At 43.9% G+C, this 18947-nt stretch overlaps 1 protein-coding gene and 1 long non-coding RNA gene across 4 annotated transcripts; both read left to right on the top strand.

Annotated features, from left to right (window-relative positions):
- The first annotated feature begins 3754 nt into the window (after nucleotides 1–3754).
- Nucleotides 3755–5120, top strand: LOC125519190. The gene is made up of 2 exons (XM_048684067.1): nucleotides 3755–4591; nucleotides 4680–5120. The coding sequence occupies exons 1-2, from the start codon at nucleotides 3818–3820 to the stop codon at nucleotides 5118–5120; spliced, it is 1215 nt and encodes a 404-aa protein (XP_048540024.1). The 5' UTR covers nucleotides 3755–3817.
- A 6224-nt stretch (nucleotides 5121–11344) lies between these two features.
- Nucleotides 11345–18703, top strand: LOC125520931. 3 transcript variants are annotated; one of them, XR_007288905.1, is made up of 6 exons: nucleotides 11346–11886; nucleotides 11963–12124; nucleotides 12904–14626; nucleotides 14729–14802; nucleotides 17572–17718; nucleotides 18536–18703. It is a non-coding gene; the product is annotated as an uncharacterized LOC125520931 (long non-coding RNA). The 3 variants fall into 3 exon arrangements; XR_007288904.1 differs by having other exon boundaries at nucleotides 17568–17718; XR_007288906.1 differs by lacking the exon at nucleotides 14729–14802 and having other exon boundaries at nucleotides 11345–11886; nucleotides 17568–17718.
- Nucleotides 18704–18947: the final 244 nt, after the last annotated feature.

The following is an 18947-nucleotide window of genomic DNA, read 5'->3' as shown; positions in this document are numbered from 1 at the left end:
AACAAAACCATCTTTGATTAACGAGCTAGTCAAGTAGAGGCATACTAGTGACACTCTGTTTGTCTATGTATTCACACATGTATTTGTTGGAAATATGCCCTAGAGGCAATAATAAATTGATTATTATTATATTTCCTTGTTCATGATAATCGTTTATTATCCATGCTAGAATTGTATTGATAGGAAACTCAGATACATGTGTGGATACATAGACAACACCATGTCCCTAGTAAGCCTCTAGTTGACTAGCTCGTTGATCAATAGATGGTTACGGTTTCCTGACCATGGACATTGGATGTCGTTGATAACGGGATCACATCATTAGGAGAATGATGTGATGGACAAGACCCAATCCTAAGCATAGCACTAGATCGTGTAGTTCGTATGCTAAAGCTTTTCTAATGTCAAGTATCATTTCCTTAGACCATGAGATTGTGCAACTCCCGGATACCGTAGGAATACTTTGGGTGTGCCAAACGTCACAACGTAACCGGGTGGTTATAAAGGTGCACTACGGGTATCTCCGAAAGTTTCTGTTGGGTTGGCACGAATCGAGACTGGGATTTGTCACTTCGTGTGACGGAGAGGTGTCTCTGGGCCCACTCGGTAGGGCATCATCATAATGTGCACAATGTGATCAAGGAGTTGATCATGGGATGATGTGTTACGGAACGAGTAAAGAGACTTGTCGGTAACGAGATTGAACAAGGTATCGGGATACCGACGATCGAATCTCAGGCAAGTATCGTACCGATAGACAAAGGGAATCGTATACGGGATTGATTAAGTCCTTGACATCGTGGTTCATCCGATGAGATCATCGTGGAGCATGTGGGAGCCAACATGGGTATCCAGATCCCGCTGTTGATTGTTGACCGGAGAACGTCTCGGTCATGTCTGCATGTCTCCCGAACCCGTAGGGTCTACACACTTAAGGTTCGATGATGCTGGGTTATAAAGGAAGTTTGTATGTGGTTAACTAATGTTGTTCGGAGTCCCGGATGAGATCCTGGACGTCACGAGGAGTTCCGGAATGGTCCGGAGGTAAAGATTTATATATGGGAAGTCCTGTTTTGGTCACCGGAAAAGTTTTAGGGTTTATCGGTAACGTACCGGGACCACCGGGAGGGTCCCGGGGGTCCACCAAGTGGGGCCACCAGCCCCGGAGGGCTTCATGGGCCAACTGTGGGAGGGGACCAGCCCCAGGTGGGCTGGTGCGCCCCCCCACCAAGGCCCAAGGCTAAAGGAAGAGGGGAAGGGGGCAAACCCTAGGGCAGATGGGCCTTAAGGCCCACCCTGGTGCGCCTCCCTCTCCCCCTCCACCTGGCCGCACCCTAGATGGGTTTTGGGGGCAGCCGCCACCCCTAGGGAGGCAACCCTAGATGGGGGCACAGCCCCTCCCCTTCCCCTATATATATTTGAGGTATTGGGGCTGCAATAGACACGATTTGATCTCTCCCTGGTGCAGCCCTTCCTCTCTCCCAAGTCCTTCTCCTCTCCCGTGGTGCTTGGCGAAGCCCTGCAGGATTGCCACGCTCCTCCATCACCACCACGCCGTTGTGCTGCTGCTGGATGGAGTCTTCCTCAACCTCTCCCTCTCTCCTTGCTGGATCAAGGCGTGGGAGACGTCACCGGGCTGTACGTGTGTTGAACACGGAGGTGCCGTCCGTTCGGCACTAGGATCATCGGTGATTTGGATCACGGCGAGTACGACTCCATCAACCCCGTTCACTTGAACGCTTCCGCTTAGCGATCTACAAGGGTATGTAGATGCACTCTCCTTCCCCTCGTTGCTGGTCTCTCCATAGATAGATCTTGGTGACACGTAGGAAAATTTTGAATTTCTGCTACGTTCCCCAACAGTATTATGTTTCCGGTTAATACAATTCTAGCATGAATAATAAACATTTATCATGATATAAGGAAATAAATAATAACTTTATTATTGCCTCTAGGGCATATTTCCTTCATGTGTTTGGTATCCATGCCGAGAGAAGTCAATATTAGTAGCGAAGAAGCCTTGGCACCTAAAGCGTTGGTTCGATCTAAAAATCTTAATGCTTGAGCTAACCTTTGGTGATGGTAATGAAAAGCAGTACAATAGAGTCAAACAATCCTAATAGGAGGAGTTTGGCTATTCTAGAGTGACTCGCCTACCAAACAGACCATGCTACTGCTGCACAACGCACTTTCACTATTTAACATGAACGGAAGTGCTCCGCGCCTAACCTCTTCATTGGATGAAAAATGGTTAGTTATGTTTTTTACTTGTAAACTTTAGTCTCTTATTGTATTATTATCCTTTGCAACCTACTACTTCTGCCATAACCATCTCAAGTCTTGTAGATACCAAAGTACGTAGTCAATTCACTCGAGACTCGTGGAACCTCGGGTGTTTGGTCGAAGCACTCGCCATATCACTCGCATACGCTCTTTGTTGGCACGATATAAATGGGGACAATACTCTCCGAAAGTGTGCTTAAACTAGCACCATGCACTTGCAGGACATTAGAAACTACCTAATAATGTGGGGCTACATGGTGAAAATTGTGCCATACAAAGCAAGCAAGCAAGCAAGAAAGAAAGAGCACTGAAGTTTCAATATATTCAGTATTTTAACATGGCCATGTTAGCAAGACAATGATGGCATCTACACATAAATTAGATTTACTTTGTGCTTGGGTCCAAGGAAGAAATTCTAGTTGCAAAGCAATATTAATATGGAAAGAAGGTACAATCACTAACTTGTCAGAGTTCATTGCAGGCATTCATACCTTCAAGAGAAGATATATATAGGCTTGATATGGGTGATCCTAAGATATGATACATGAAGTTTCATAGCAGTGTCAAGCCTAATTTCCCCTAACATACCGAGTGCTACAAATTTAGGCAGAATCGGATTTTACATATTTTGTAGAAGTGTGTGTTGGTCAACGTATAGTATGGAAGGCATGACCGGGAACATCGATTAAAAGAATTGTCCTAGAGGGATGCAAATAAAGCAGCTCACAAGGTAACCAAGGTTTGCATCATGTGTAAAACTCTGTTTACTTGGGTTGATTGACCCACTTAATTTACTTTGGTTACTTTCATCAACAATGTAGATATTATTAAAGCATATCCTGACGGGCTTCACTACAAGGAACAGAAGTACTAGCATGAAGCACATATACATATCAAAGTCATGGTGCCCTTGTAGGGAAATATGATTTAGTCGTACGCCTATCTAGTAGAGGCGCCATAGGCTGAAAGTAACTCCCTCGCCTTCTATTAGCATCTTATGTATTTCATGGTCAGGTATAGACTACATTGCTCTCAATGGAGGATTGGGATGTAATTAATGCAATACCAAGGTATGCAAGATAAATTGGGTGCACAATTAATAACCTAAAGAAATGGATAACCATTGGTTATGCAATTAAATAAAATTCTATTGTATGTGAATGCCTCGCGTAAAAACTCAATAATGGTTCCAAATTAGCATGTCCTCGCTTATGTTATGTTTTAGCAAAAAATAATGGCAACCATAAATCAGCATTTTGTTGACTACATATCTTGGTGCCCATTGAAGACTCGAAAACTTTTACTCATTCAAATAACAAACGGTTAATTTTGGATCTTAATTAATGTGAATAATTGGATAAGGAGTGAGCTAAACATTCATGTTCACAACCCTTTTCGTATATAAAGGGAGTTCATCTCCTTATATCTCACAATCACCCATAGTTAGCCAACAACACTAGTAAGCATCTACCTATTAGTACATTTTTGTAGTTTACCTTTTATAGTAATAAGTCCTCGAGTTTTCTAACTTAATATGCCAAGGAGAGAGAAGAGGGAGGGTATTTGTTTCATCGAGGACAAAAGGGAACGTGGCATCACCTTCTCCAAGAGACGTGATGGCTTGTACAAGATGGCATGTGACCTCTCCGTCCTCACGGGCGTGAGGGTTGCTGTCGTCTTGGAGATGGAGTCTGGAATAATGCACTCATTTGGGACGCCATCAGCGGCACCCATAGTTGAAGCTTTCTTATCAGGAGGTCCACTTGTCGAGCCGTTGGCTGATGAGGCAACTAATGCTAGGATTAGAATGTTGCAGGGGGAGGTGGCTCGGTTGGACATGGAAAGTGTGACACATGAGAAGAGAGCAGAACTCTCCCTCGAGCATATCAAAAATATCCAAGACGAGAACCCAGGTATTGTACCAAATTTTATCTTCTCCAAGGAAGAAGATCTTAGTCTTGAAGATCTTAACAAGCTCTTCAATGAACTTTTGTGGGTCCGGGAGGACATTAGACGTCGTATGCCTCCACTTCATCCTATAAGTGAACCCAAGACGGGTGGTCCAAACGTACCAACGAATGAGTTGATGCTAAGAGGCCCATCATGTGATTACTTGAATACTCCTCTTTCATCCCAACAACCATCGTCATCTCATTGTATTCCACCTCAAGTGTTGTCGTCGGTTCCACTACCATCAAAACCACAAGACACGATGGAACCACATTTTCCTATGCAGGTATCGCTCCAGTCTGCACCACCACCTTTAGCACCTCGTTTAACGTCCCACCTACAACCAGTTGTTCATCAGGTATAAGATTTACCACCACAACTTCAGCTACATGATTAGAACTATACACATCTCCTTACCGCAAATCATACTACCTTTTCATGTGCAGGTACCACAAATATTTCAGTCAGCACCACCATCTTTGGGTTCCCATTTGACATCCCTCGTACAACCCATTCCTGATCCTGTACAAGATTTACCTCCACACCTTCAGAACTATCCAAGTTCTTACAACTCAATGGAGCCACCACAGAACAACACAATCACTAACTCAACCATTGGGAGCATTGTGGAGGGCCCCCCACAGTTGTTCTACCCCAATGGCAATGACTTCTCCGCCGGTGAATCCTTTAGCAATGGTACCTTGGCCTACACTCCATCGAACCAACCACACTACAATGGGAACCTAGGGATGGATGCTTATTTGGGACATAATGGCAATAATGTAGGCCAATATAACATGGACTATGATGAGTTTGTCAATGCACCGCCAAATTCTGCCAACGGGAATGATGGTTATGTTCATTCATGGTTTGAAGGACTTCTTTAGAAGCCAATTAGTATTTACCTTTGAACGCTACATCAAGCGAATAAAATGTTACATTTCCATTAGGTGCAATTGTGGATTGTATATTTTGTTAAGCACATTCGGAAAATCATTAAGTATTTCATGTTTAGGGTATTGGTTCATGAAGTTTGTTTCAATAATACAATAAATCTTTCTAATGTTTCTCATTCTGATTGAGTAGTTAGTGCTTTTTATTGAACAACAAACATGTCATTTTTCACCCTCTATTGGTGAACCGGAGGAATATGAATTTTCAAATTATATTGCACTTTATTAACACAAATAAGACCTTGTTAGTTCAATGAGAACATGAGGAATGCCCGTCAAACAACTGAAAGCTAGCACAAGTCCAAATTTAGCTCAAGATGCAAGCGTTTATTAATACATTTTAGACTTGACTACCAACAAATGACAACAACTGAATTAGATATTCATGTGAGATAATGGTAAGATGAGAATCCGCACCCACATGTAATTAAATACACAACACACATGATGAATGTACATATGCACCTGCACGTCAATACGCAACCACACCATTAATACCATATACACATTGTTACTAACATACAAATATGTCACGTGAACACATAACTCTCCTTTAATACATTGCAAAATGACTTCTTGTGAACGTATGGCATTAGCTCCGCTCCTTAATAAAAAAATAGACAAACATCCAAAGATGTAATAGTTATCGTAATGCCATATTAGTCAACATATGCAAACTCCATGTTTCTTGGACTCAAGTAAAACATATGTATACCCAATTCATCTTTATGGTAGCGTGGTTCTTAGTCATTACCCGAAGTAAGAATAGTCAATATCTTGCTGCTAGATCATGTCATCACTAGAGGAACGCGCCACCAAGGAAAAGGGAGAAACGAGCCCACCTAGCACTTTGAGGAGGGCAAGCCGCTGCCGTTAGCAACGATCGACGCGTAGCTGCCAACGAGGAGGGGAGATGGTAGCAGCAAAAGCTAGGGTTGGGGGAGATGGGTTATCCCTGGCCCGCATGATTGAATTACACTTTTTTTCCTCATGGATTGATCGCTTCCCATGGCGACCGTTGTCATGTTAGGCCTGAAAGATCAACAGATAGTATGTTGCTGCAGGAGCTGAATCAAAACGCATGATCTCATGCCGAGGAAGATGCATGTTTTCCAGACACACTTGGGGTATATGTCACGGCCGTACTTCAATCAAGAACTACATGCACTCTATTATTTAGGAAGATTAGAGGTGAGGCCAGGGTGCACCGCTGGTAATGAGGAACTCGGTCACCAATTAATAGTTTGCCTCAAAATTGAGTTGCAGTATACGCTTCAATCCTTGACTGATCAATGCAACCTAGGGCAATCTTGGCCTCCGCAATCTCCTGCAACCTAATGGATCACATAAGTCGGCTCAACACCATACGTACACGGATGGCGTCCCACTACCTACATGGAGTCATTCATACATACAGAGTACATTTTTTCCGAACCAGGCCATTCCCCTTTCCATTTCACAACGGAAATACAGAGTTTTTACACATTGTAGGAGACGAAGAAAGAGAGAAAAGTGAGTTCAATGCACTATTACGAAAGCCGCTGCTAGGTGTCCCACACTCAAAACGCCTACTATGACGCAAAACCCTAATAGTACAAGCACGACTATAAGTTCAGCGTAGGAACCATGCACACAACAAAACAACCGCTCCATTTCCAGCAAGATGAAGATCTGCTACTCCAGCCTAAATGTGCGCCAGCTCCAAAGCTTTATGCATGAACCGTGAAGTACCCCATGAACCATGAAGTACCCAACTTCAGCATCTTTTGATCCTACCCTTTTCGGAGACCTCTCCAAGAAGTTAGCAGCGAGCATTTATAGAGGAGAACGCATGGTATGTTCATCAAAGGTGGCTCTATTTGATGTGATACATATAGCCCAACAAATAGCAGCAATCCCCACCGAGGAGGAAAGCATAAAACCACGAGAAAGCTTTCCCGAGAGAAGAGGGGCAACAATGAGTGTTAAGAATCACAAAAAGAGCTTGGACACATGACAATCGATGAACAAATGACACACGGTTTCAACATCATTACAAAAGTAACAAAGAGGGGAGCCACCCTAGTTTCGCTTATATATATATTATCCTTGGAAAGCACAAAATCAAGGAAGAGCTGCCACATACAAAGACTTCAATCTTTAAAGGAATTCCCACACACCAAATCTATCTATTGTGAGCGCCAGCAATATCTTTTTGCAACCACTGGTATAAGGGTTTATAACAGTATAAAGGCTCCTTTACTATGAAGAGACCAGGAGACCTCATCAGGTCCAGGTTCCTAAGAACTACATTGCATGTTTGCAAGACATACATACAAAGTACATGCACACATAACATTGTCCTGGCTCCTAGCACGCGGCGCCCATTACACGGTATGAACGGCCCAGGCGGAGCTAAGGCACTCGGTCGTTTTTGCGCGTCGTGACTGGTTGGCCATAGTGACTTTCATCTTGCCTTCCTCCTTCGCCCCGATAGGCAGACCCCTGCAAAGGAAGCGGTTGGTATGATCCAGCTCCTAGTCATCGAGGGACGATCACTCCAATGCTTCCATGTCCAACTTGAAGAACCTGAAAACACAACCTGTCATTATCACGGGAGCACACGATACAATCACAACTTCCCCACTAGACGCAACAAGGTAGTGAGCATCTCGTATGCTGCATTGAACTGGACAAGAGGCCCTTCTCCAGGTCATTTATTTCATGTGAAGATAAGGGTTTGCCCAAAGAATTCGGTGCAAATAGCTTGTGCCTTGATCAGAGATTACTGGTATGCTTGTGACGCGCACGTATGCGTCCCTAGGACAAGCAACATAGACAGTTGATGATAAACATAGAAAACAAAATAGCCTTTGTTGGAGAGTGACAATCTGCTCTTCAAAATAAAATGGATCGAGTCAGACCATGAGAAGCCAACCACAACTTCAAATTGAACAAAAGCATCTAGAAACAACATGCTAGTTGTTCCATGGACCAATGGCACCCTCACCTCTTCAGAACCAATGTTCTCGTTGATGAAACAAAAGCATTTGCTTCCATTGCTCAAGGATATTTGGCATAAGCAATGTGGACAGATTAGAACATCAGTGGAGTATGTAGTTTACAAGATGATGGTAACCCTATATTAGAGTAGAGTGTTGTGATTTGGCAAACTCTCTATCAATTTGATAAACCTGCAAGCCTCTAATGTGTGAATAATTGTTTACTAACATCATTGTGCAAAGAAGAAATAATCAAGGTCTGCCGGGGACCAAGCTAGGTGTAGATGTAGTGCCCTTTCCATACCGTGAGTTTGTTCATATTTTTGGAATTTCGAATTTTTTGTTCAAGTGTTCAATAATTGTTCATGTTTGAAAAGTTTGTTTGAATTTAAAAAAAATCATGGTTTTAGAAAGGGTTTCGCATTTGTAAAATTTTGTTCATAATTTTCTTTTCTTTTGTTCTCGATTTTCGTGAATTGTTCAAAAAAATTCAAAAGCTGTCTGGTACTTTAAGCTCTCTCTTTGCTAGAAAACCAGTAGAACATATTAGCTCTATTTGTTCAAGACTTCCCGAGCGGGGATGTCGCAGGTTCGATCCCTGGTTGGGCGGTTTAATTTTTGGCGATCCTTTTAACGCGCTCGAACTTCTGACCTCTAAATGGGCCGGCCCATCTGCACCTACCTTCAGCGAAAGCTCCACTTCTTGACGCTAAAAAGCGTTAGACAGGAGTAAATGGAATATCCTATTTGATGCACGCTGTGTCAAATTGTCAACCTTTCGCACAAACCCTGCCGATCGAGCGATGACTTGGGCCGGCCCATTTAACGTGTTGCAGCCTATCCGGTTTTGGGAACTTTCTAGAGTTTCCCAGCCTAGTTTTCTGGTTTTGGGAACCTTCTAGGAGGTTCCTGAACCATTTTTTCTCTTTGGTTTAATTTTTGGCGATCCTTTTAAAGCGCTCGAACTTCTGACCTCTAAATGGGCCGGCCCATCTGCACCTACCTTCAGCGAAAGCTCCACATCTTGACGCTAACGAGCGTCAGACAGGAGTAAACGGAATATCCTATTTGATGCACGCTGTGTCAAATTGTCAACCTTTCGCACAGACCCTGTCGATCGAGTGATGACTTGGGTCGGCCCATTTAACGTGTTGCAGTGTATCCGGTTTTGGGAACTTTCTAGAGTTTCCCAGCCCAGTTTTCTGGTTTTGGGAACCTTCTAGGAGGTTCCCTGAACTGTTTTTTTTTCTCTTTGTTTTTTTTCTTTTCTTCTTTTGTTTTCTTTCTTTTTCTTTTGCTGTTTTTTCATTTCCGTTCTTGCTTATTTCATTGTTTTAAAAAATGTTCACAAAATAAAAATGTTTTGAATTTGAAATAATATTCATGTATTTCAAAATTTATTCACAAATTTTAAAAATGTTCATATTTTCGAAAAAACTTCCAGAATTACATAAAATGTCGCATTTGCAAATTTTGGTTTGAAATTCAAAAATGTTCGAGTTTGAAAAAGTGTTCAGGAATCCAAAAAATGTTCGTGGTTTCAAATTTTTGTTAGATATTTCATAAAGTCCATTTTCAAATATTTATTCACAAATTCAAAAAATGTCTGCGGTTTCAATTTTTTTCGTAATTTCATTAAATGTTCCATTTTCAAATATTTGTTCACAAATTTGAAAAATGTTCGTGGTTTCAATTTTTGTTCATAATTTCTTGAAATGTTCCATTTTTCAAATATTTGTTAAAAAATTCCAAAAAATGTTCGTGGTTTAATATTTTATTCGGAATTTCATAATTTGTTTGCAACTTCAAAAAATGTTTCACGTTTCGCAAAAACATTTTCTGCAATTTCAATTCTTTTGTTCGCATATGTAAAAAAATGGTCTTGTCTATGAAAGTGTTCAGAGATTCAAAGAATTTCTTTTTTTATGTGTTCAAAAATTAAAAAATTGTTTGCATTTTGTCAAAACTTGTTCTTGATTGTCAAAAATTGTTTGGAATTAATAAAATATCCCTATTTATTCAAGATTTGTTCACACATTCAAAAAATGTTCCTGTTTAAAAAAATCACAATTCAAAAAGTTGTTCACATTTTCTAAAAAGTTGTTCGTTTTATCAAAATTGATCATAATTTTAAAAAAAATGTTCCTTTTTTGAATATTTTTTCACAACTTCAAATTTGGTACTGATTTTAAAATTTTGTTACCAATTCGAAAAATTGCTAACATTTTCTTAAAACTCATTTCTGTGCTGTCAAAAATGTTCGGAATTTTTAAAAAAATTGAACTTACAAGAAAATATCAAAAAAAGGAAAATAATCCGACCAGCCGATGTTGCTTGTACTAATGTGTTTGAATTGCCGTTTTGCTACTAACACGTATCAGGTGTAGTGGTTAGGTACCTTCGTCTACAGGGGTGCGGTCGCGTGCTCGAATCATTTTCGAAGCACTTCGTTTTCTGTTTGTTTTTTACGGCGCTCGCTGCCTGCGTGGGCCGGCCCAGTCCAGGGACTAGCCTATGCGAAGGCTCGACATTCTGCCGCAGAATGCGGACGTCCCGGAGTAAACAGCTCGGTGCTACTGCACGATGCGATATGCTCGGCATTACTGGGCTCGAATAGAAGCGGCCCAACATGCGGCTTGTAATCGGACTGGCCTCACTCATTAGCACAAACCTTATAACAGAATCATGTTGCCCCGGAAGGGCCGGTCCTGAGATTTTAGAAGTTTAGGGCAGGCGAACCTAAAATTTAAGGCCCTTGATATAAACAACATGACTAATCTGGAACAAAAATGCTGGGCTCGAATAGAAGCGGCCCAACGTGCGGCTTGTAATCGGACTAGCCTCACTCATTAGCACAAGCCTTATAACAGAATCATGTTGCGCCGGAAGGGGCCAGTCCTGAGATTTTAGGAGTCCAGGGCGGGCGAATCTAAATTTTGGGGCCCTTGATATAAACAACATGACTATAATCTGGAACAAAAATGCTACACGCACGGACTCCTGGCTCACGGACTTCACGGGCCTGCTGAGCTGTCCTGTTTTAATTGGCCTAATTAATCTTCTTTTCCTAATTAACCGCCTCTCCCCTCATCCCTGATTTAACTGGTGGGCTGGGCACCCAGCCCCGTAATGCCCCGTAACTGTCCGTGAATGTAGCAAAGCTTAATCTGGAATGTGCATATCTCCAGTATACATTTAGGTTATGTGTCAGTGTGATCTCGAAAGTAGAGCGAGGAATTGAACATATAAAGAATGAGCTAGTGCACCCAACTAGCGGCACCAGCCACGTCTCCTTTTATTCGCCATCCTCTTCGCGTCGTCCGGCCTCCCCTGCTCCACGACCCTCTGCCTCAGGGCCTCCCGCGCCGCCGCCTTCTCTTCCGGGCCTCTTCTCTGGCGCTCGATGCAGCCGGGGCGACCTCCTCCTCTTCCTCTCCTCCTTCCCTGCCTCCGGATCCAGACCAGTGAAATCTGGAGGGGAGACGAGTAAAGGGCGACTGAGGCGACGGTCGAGCAGATGAGAGGAAGAGAGAAGGAAGAAGAGGCGACGCTCGAGCAGATGAGAGGGAGAAAGAGGTAGGTGCAGCAAGGCGACAGACGGGAGAGGGCCGAGGGCGAGCTCCAGCGCGAGCGCGTGGACCTGTCACCCACGCCGGCGAGGTCCTCAGCCCCGAGCTGCGCCTCTACCACCGCGAAGGCGACTGCTGCGACCATGCTCGGTATGCTCACGCCCCCATCAGAGATTGTGGCTGACCGGATAGCAATTGCTCTGCTTTACGGTTAGGTTTTGTTCAGTGCGCACACACACTGTGCCGTCTCCAGGTGCCAGTTGAAGTTACTGCTGGGCTTTATTTCCCTCCTCTGATTTGGTGATGTGGGAGAAAGAAGAAGAGCAGGCATGTTCTCTATTTCTACATCCAACGTCCACACGGCTAGATCGACAGGTCTAAACTCTTGGTGAGCTCCTCCACTACCTGATTAATTCCTCTTCTGCTCTATCCTTTTTCCTTTCAATTCATCTAAGAAACTTTGAAATCAACCAACTATCTAATGCCTAAAATCCATGGAAAGAAGTGGTCTTGAAGTGTGAAACTCAAGCCGGCAATTGGATACCAATTTGCCTACTTATTTATACCTTCAAATATTAGTTAAAGACTAATTAAGTCACTGTTTCTTATTTTTTTCTATTCCTTATTTATACCTTCAAATATTAGTTAAAGACTAATTAAGTCACTGTTTCTTATTTTTTTCTATTCCTTATTTATACCTCCAAACAGTACACAATGTCAGAAGTTGAACTATAAATGCCTGCTTATGATTAATGGATCACCATAAAAATGGAGAATTTCTCCATTTGCATTTTCATGTTCTATCTCAGATGTAGCACATTGTGTGTATGAATCATGGTGAATGTCAAGCCTACTTAGGTCATACCCAAGTAAGGTCACTATAGATGTATAGTGCTTATAAAATGTGGTGCTGTAATATAACTTTGTTCCTCAATTGGGAATTATGTTTTTCTATAGTTAAAGTGCATGTGTGTTGCTGTGATGTATATAAGTGAAAGGGAACAAAAAAGAATGGGAGAAGGGAGCTTCTTGCTTTTCTTTTTCCCTTTTGTTCTGTTTGATAATTACCCATCCATCCTCATGCTTGAGTATTTTCTAACCTCCCCTGTTTTATTCTTTTGGTGCTACTTGGACGTTTCTAATGTCTGTTTTTTTGTTTTCTTTCAGAATACAGAAAGAGTAAGCTACTAGCATTCCTAATGTGCAAGTAAACCTACTGGGATTATGACTGCAAAAAAAATTCATGACATGTGAGCAATTCTCAATTTAGATGCTGTGAGCTTAAATAACAAGAACTAAACTGTTGTGCCATGTTCAGAATTGGTAATAGAAAAGATAATCTAAACGCACATCCTGAAATTATCTAGACTCCTGCCTTTGGGGAATTAGGTTGCTAAGCATTACTTTGTAAATAAATGACATGCTAACTTGCTGGTTCAGTTTAAAGCTATAGGCAGGGGCTTGCGGTAGGGGGGATATCATTGTGGCAGTTGAAAACCAAAACACTTATTCATGAGTGTATGATCTGGACTGCGCTTTTCTGAAAGTATGTTACGATCCTGCTCTTGGGAGATTAAGCTGTTGTGGTTTTGCTTCATACAGGGCCCGCTTTGGACCAGTGCGAGAGGTGCGACGGCCCGGGGCCCAGACTAAAAGGGGGCCCATAGTATATATGCAGTATATATATTATATATTACGGATTAGTGGAAAAAAAAGAATGACTAACGTCCAGCCCAGGTAGCTCTGAGCCCACCCAGCAAGCAGCACGCAACCACCACTAGGGCCTGCCCAACCAAGCCCAGGCAACGCACGTTGCCCTGTCGTTCGCCTGGAATCCAGGGAGACGCACCGACACAGGAGCACGGAGACGCATCGACACAGCAGCACGCCGCCTGACGCCGACACCAGCGCACCGCACCGAACCTGGAGCTGAGTTTGGGATCAAATCAGCAAGAATTCGGGGACTTCATAAATAATTGGCATGCTAAAACATTGGTTGTTGTTTCAGTGGTGGGGACCAATAATAGAAAGAAGTTGCTTCCTTAGATGGTTGGTTAGGTCGTGGGTGCAGCAAGGAAAGGGACACCTGATGACGGTTCTGGACTTGAGGTCTAACAAAAAGTATTGTTCAGTGTAGTGTTTTTCTGGTTTCTTGATCAGTGTGTCAGAGGCCATGAATTCTTTTCATGCTTGCAAATATTTTTTTGATTGTATTTGAAAAGTATACCCCGATTGAGAGTCTAGGAGGGATCTTGCTGAACAAATATACCTGACTTCATGAATGTCTGTACAGTTAGTCAGAGATGAAATGACAAGCAGCTCTCCTGCGTCGTTCGAGAAGAAAAGAAAACAAAAGACGAGGATTATATAATCCCACTTTATGCTTACAGTTAGTCCGAGATTCAAGTGATTATTTGTGCCGTGGTCGCTACAACAAATCATCTAAAATAAGCTACTAGCGTTTTTTTTATCCAAGCTTTCTTGCTTAGAATTAGATAATATACGCCTGCTTCATACATATTACTCTTTCTGAGAGGGGCATGATCATCATGAAATCAGCAAATTATATACGCATATGTGCTTTACTAAATATTATTCTCTCTGTATACCTTCTTTATTTTTATTAGAGAAACGGTTGAGATAGTACACTCAGACTAATGCATTGCATGTCTTTTTGTGCTTAAACCAGAGGCAAAAGCACTTTAAAATATGTTCCGCTGCCTCTTCTCCTCTTCATTGCTCTGCTTCTTCCCCTGATTCCTCTTTTTCGTTTTTTCTCTTTGTGGCGCCGCCGAGGATGAGTGGAGCAGCTGCTGAAGCAGGCGCGGCGCTGGTGCGCTGCTGGCGAAGCGGTGGTCAACGGTGCCGTCGACGTTGTCCTTGGCAGAAGGTAAGCCAAGATCAATCTCACAATATTCCTTTGTCGTCTTTGTTCTTATGCAACTTAGTGATTGGACTTTCTCTGTTATGTTTCACAAATTGCTACTTTCAGTTATCCCCATTGGCTTGTGGATATGCTCCTGCTGGGTCGTTCTTGTTTATTTTCTCTATCCAACATCATTGCAGGTTGGTGTTTCCTCTCTTTCTCACTGCAGCTACCGCCTACCTATGCCTCTATTATTCTAGGATTTTGCAAGTTAAATACTCATGTGTGCTGAACTGAAAAGTTCTCTATGTAACATCTATTGCAGGTTGGTGTTTCCTACCTATGCCTCTATTATTCTAGGATTTTGAAAGTTAATTGCTCATGTGTGCTGAATTGAAAAGCTCAATGAAAGGCACTTATTTCTATGCACAAATGCTTTTGTTGCTATAAGAATCTGTAGAGAAGAAATATATACGTCTCCTCTGTTCATTGCCCTTTTTTTGCGGGTAGTTCATTGCCATTTTGGATTCATATGTGAAGTCTATTGTTGTTAATTACAGTTAACTAATTTATTAATTCATGGTTGTTTTAGTTGCTGACCATATGATTCGTAGCCTTGGACAGAAGAGGCCAGCAACAAACAGAAGCAACCACTGTCCTGTCCAGAACATGTATATCTTCAGTTTTGGTTGCCTTCCGTTTACTTGCCAACAAGCGACACTGAGCTCGCATATTTACTGTTTGCTTTGTTATATACTTAATCTACTAGACAAAGTGTAAAATGGAAATTCATGCTCGACAATTTTGTATATTTATAAACCTATATGCTACTCTAATTGGTTTTACTTCTTCTATATATTTTCTCCTCTTGGCGTGTATAAACAGTGCACAAAGTTAGTTTCTTTTCCTTCTCGATCGCATCTAATTTTAAAGAAAATAGAGAGGAATCTAAGAGATACACAACCAGAAGAACTTTGTTTCTTTGACTTTTCGGTCGTGTCTAACTTTTGGTAAAAGAGAGGAATTTAAGATAGATAGACAACCTGAAGAGCTTTGAACAGCTTTGAACGTTCAAGTATGCTGCCGGCCTCCTCGCCGCTGCTGTCGCGTGGCTGGCACCAGTGTGTGGCAGCTGCTGAGATGGGCACAGTTTACTCCGGGTTCGGTGATGGTGTTGAAAAGCACCTTAACTGAGGCAAGGATTTTTTTTTTTTGAAACGAGGCAAAAGACTTGCCATTTTCATTGATTAAGAAGAAGAGAATTGCTCGATTAATTAATGGAAAATCGGGCTAAAACCGATAAAACACAACCCACATGACATGGGTACCACCGGTCAACCTGGCCACCAACATGGAACAGAATCCACGACGGCACATGTCAACAGATGGCCACACTCGCAAGCAACCGACAGCTCTAACTTCGACGACAAGAAACAGAAGGGAAATATGCAGGACTTGCGCCGACCGTGCCCTCCGTAAACGACCGCCGAGTGTCTGTCATCGTCACCACCTGGACTCGCTCCATCGCAGCTCCGACTTCAAAGCAACCAAGCAACCACGGAAGAGCACCTCGGACACGCCGGGAAGAACCGACTACCGAAGACCACGCCGCAACCCAAGCTCCTCTCGACGCCATCATCGTTGCCAAACAGAAACCAGCGCCCCGCCTCAGCAAACCACGCCGCGAAGATGCCGCCATCGACGGCGAAGATGCCATCATCCACCAGTCTCTCAGTCGTAGCCGGCTCCGAGACAATGCCCCCAAGGAGGAGAAAGACGCTATGGCGCCTCCATCGCCCGGTCCAGCGGATCTGAGGTTTCCCTCCGGAGCCAAAGCCATGGGTTGAAGGAGGAGCACCTCCACGACGACGCTTCCAAGAAAGATCGCGGCAGCCGCAGGCGCCGCCGTTGTCGGCTCCGGTGAAGACCGGAGCAAGGATTTCTCCCGGAGATGTGCCGACCACCTGCCACCACGGACCGCCGCCCACTAACCACCACCTCTGCCGAGACCGACCTCACTCTGGCCACGGGATCCCACGATCCACCGCGACCAGACACGCACCACCCCCTGGCCGAAGCCGCCACCACCGAACCCGGGGCCGCCGCCCCGGCAACACCGTCAGCCACCATCTTGGACTAGCGCCATCCAGGAGACCCCACAGCCAGAAACTCAGTCAGGAGACAAGCTGCAGCGACGACGCCCTCAGCAGGGTCACGACGCCCGTGGACGCCGCCATCGTCACCCCGAACGCAGTCAGGCATGGTTTTCACCAGCAGTCGCACCCCACGACCGAAGACCGGCTGGCATACCACGGCCACTGCTTCGCGTGCGTGAACACCGCAGCCGTCGTCGCCCACCACCGTCCTGGGGCCGCCGTCCCGAGATCCATCCTCCACCGCCCGTCGTGGCGCCCGACAGAGCACCAAGTCCAGCCGAGCCGAGCACGCCCAGCCACGGCCAGCTATCACCCTCCCGCAGCATCACCGCCTGGAGCAGCGGAGCAGCGCCGCCCCCGCTCTCGATAACGGCGACCGAGGGGGTCCCACCGCCGCCGCGCCGCCAGGGCTTTGCCTGGCGACGCCTCCGGCGGTGGCGAGAGGAGAGGGAGGCGCAGGGGGGCCTGCTCGAGCCCGCAGGGGCGCCCCGGTGCGGCCCGGCGCGGCCGCACGGGAGCGGGACAGGAAGAGGGGGAGGGCCTGACTCGAACTCCTCTGCGGGGAGAGGGCCGGCGACGGCGCCGGGCTTGGGGATGGATGGAGAGAGGACGCCGGGAGGGTCCCGGATCTGTTCTTGGCTGGGCCTGAGGTGGCCGGAGGAGGGAGATTAGCCGCCGCCGGCGGCGCCTGCGCGAGCGCGAGAGAAGCCGAGCCAAGGAATTTAGTAGCATTGTGGGATGATTAACCAATTTTTTTCTTTCTGTTTCTTATACTATCTTCTCATATTATAATTCTGGTGTCCTGGTAGGCAGGGATCAGCTTTGGTGGCATCCGATGCTGGCAGGCCACGGGGTTAGAGCAGAGGAAGCTGACATGGTGTTCGAAATTCAGATGGTCATTGTGATAGAAGAAAGTGCATAAAGAATGAGCAAGGAAAAGCTACAGATTGATATGTCCAGGTTACAAATTTTTCTACCTCCACCCCATATTCCCACTTATGGTTTAGTGAAGAGTATGATTTCTCGCTTGGGAGGATGCCATGCAGAAGATATGCATTTGTTTCCAATGCATTTTCATTATAGTTGCTTTTGTTTAAGTTATAAAGCAAATACGACAGGTCTGCGATTGCATTGTCAAAAGCAAACCTAGGGTATTTAATGTTTCCATGTAGTTTTAAAATAACCTCCTAGCACTGTTCATTTTAGATAGATATATAATGAACTCACATAAAAGAATCGAGATTACAAACATAGAGGCTTCACTAGAAGAGAGGCCCTTGCTGGAGATTCACAAGAGCCATGTTTTTTGTAGGTACAAGAACCATATTTCTATTTACGATTATCTCCCAGCAATGAAAGTCGTATGTGACAAACATGAATAAGCTAGGGGAAAAGTCAACTCCTCTCTTCCTTTTTGTTTGAGTGTTAACTTCTGTTTTCAATTTCCAACTTTGTGCAACTATTTTCTATAGTATAGGTGCTTGCTATGTTAGAGATAAAAAGGATCTTCGTTACAGCAAGCCACGTGGGCACAGGGCATGGAGAAATGCCAGTATTCTTGAAATCCCTTGTTGCATTTGTTCTTGGTCCTCCTGGGATGTTACTAAGACATCCTTTTCTTAGGTATTGAGTAGGATTTTAGATGCACAAAAATAAATGCTTAAGTTGACGATAAGGTGATGTTTGGCCTTGGCCTTTTGTTCTAATCATTTGTTGTTATTATAACATATCATTTCATCATTTTTTGGCTTCATTCTTCCCTTCCTACTCGCGGCAGGTACAAGACTCGGGCAACGGGCAGGTACAAGACTCGGGCAACAGTTAATGGACACAATGAATCTGTGCTAATATAGCTTACTTTATAAAGCCATCAATGTATGCTATTATCAAGTGTTTTGAATATTTTATTTTAAGCTATATAAGTATTCATTAACTTTGTTCTAAATTAGTCTAATATGCATGGTTTGAATGCTGGGCTCGCTCTTCCTTTTTTGCGTGATATGAGTATTTTCTTTTAAGATATCATGTAATGGAATGTAAGTATTTATTAAGCTGCTTTAAATCAATCTCATATGCATGATTTTGATACTCGGCTTACTCTCGCTTTTTGCGCCATGGATGCAACGGGTCATCTAACACAGGACAAGCATATGCTTTCGCCTTCAAATGCACTTCCAAAGGACTGATCG

Source organism: Triticum urartu, chromosome 7 (genome assembly GCF_003073215.2).
Source record: "Triticum urartu cultivar G1812 chromosome 7, Tu2.1, whole genome shotgun sequence".
NCBI classification, from domain to species: domain Eukaryota; kingdom Viridiplantae; phylum Streptophyta; class Magnoliopsida; order Poales; family Poaceae; genus Triticum; species Triticum urartu.
This window is presented reverse-complemented; position numbering and strand designations above follow the sequence as displayed.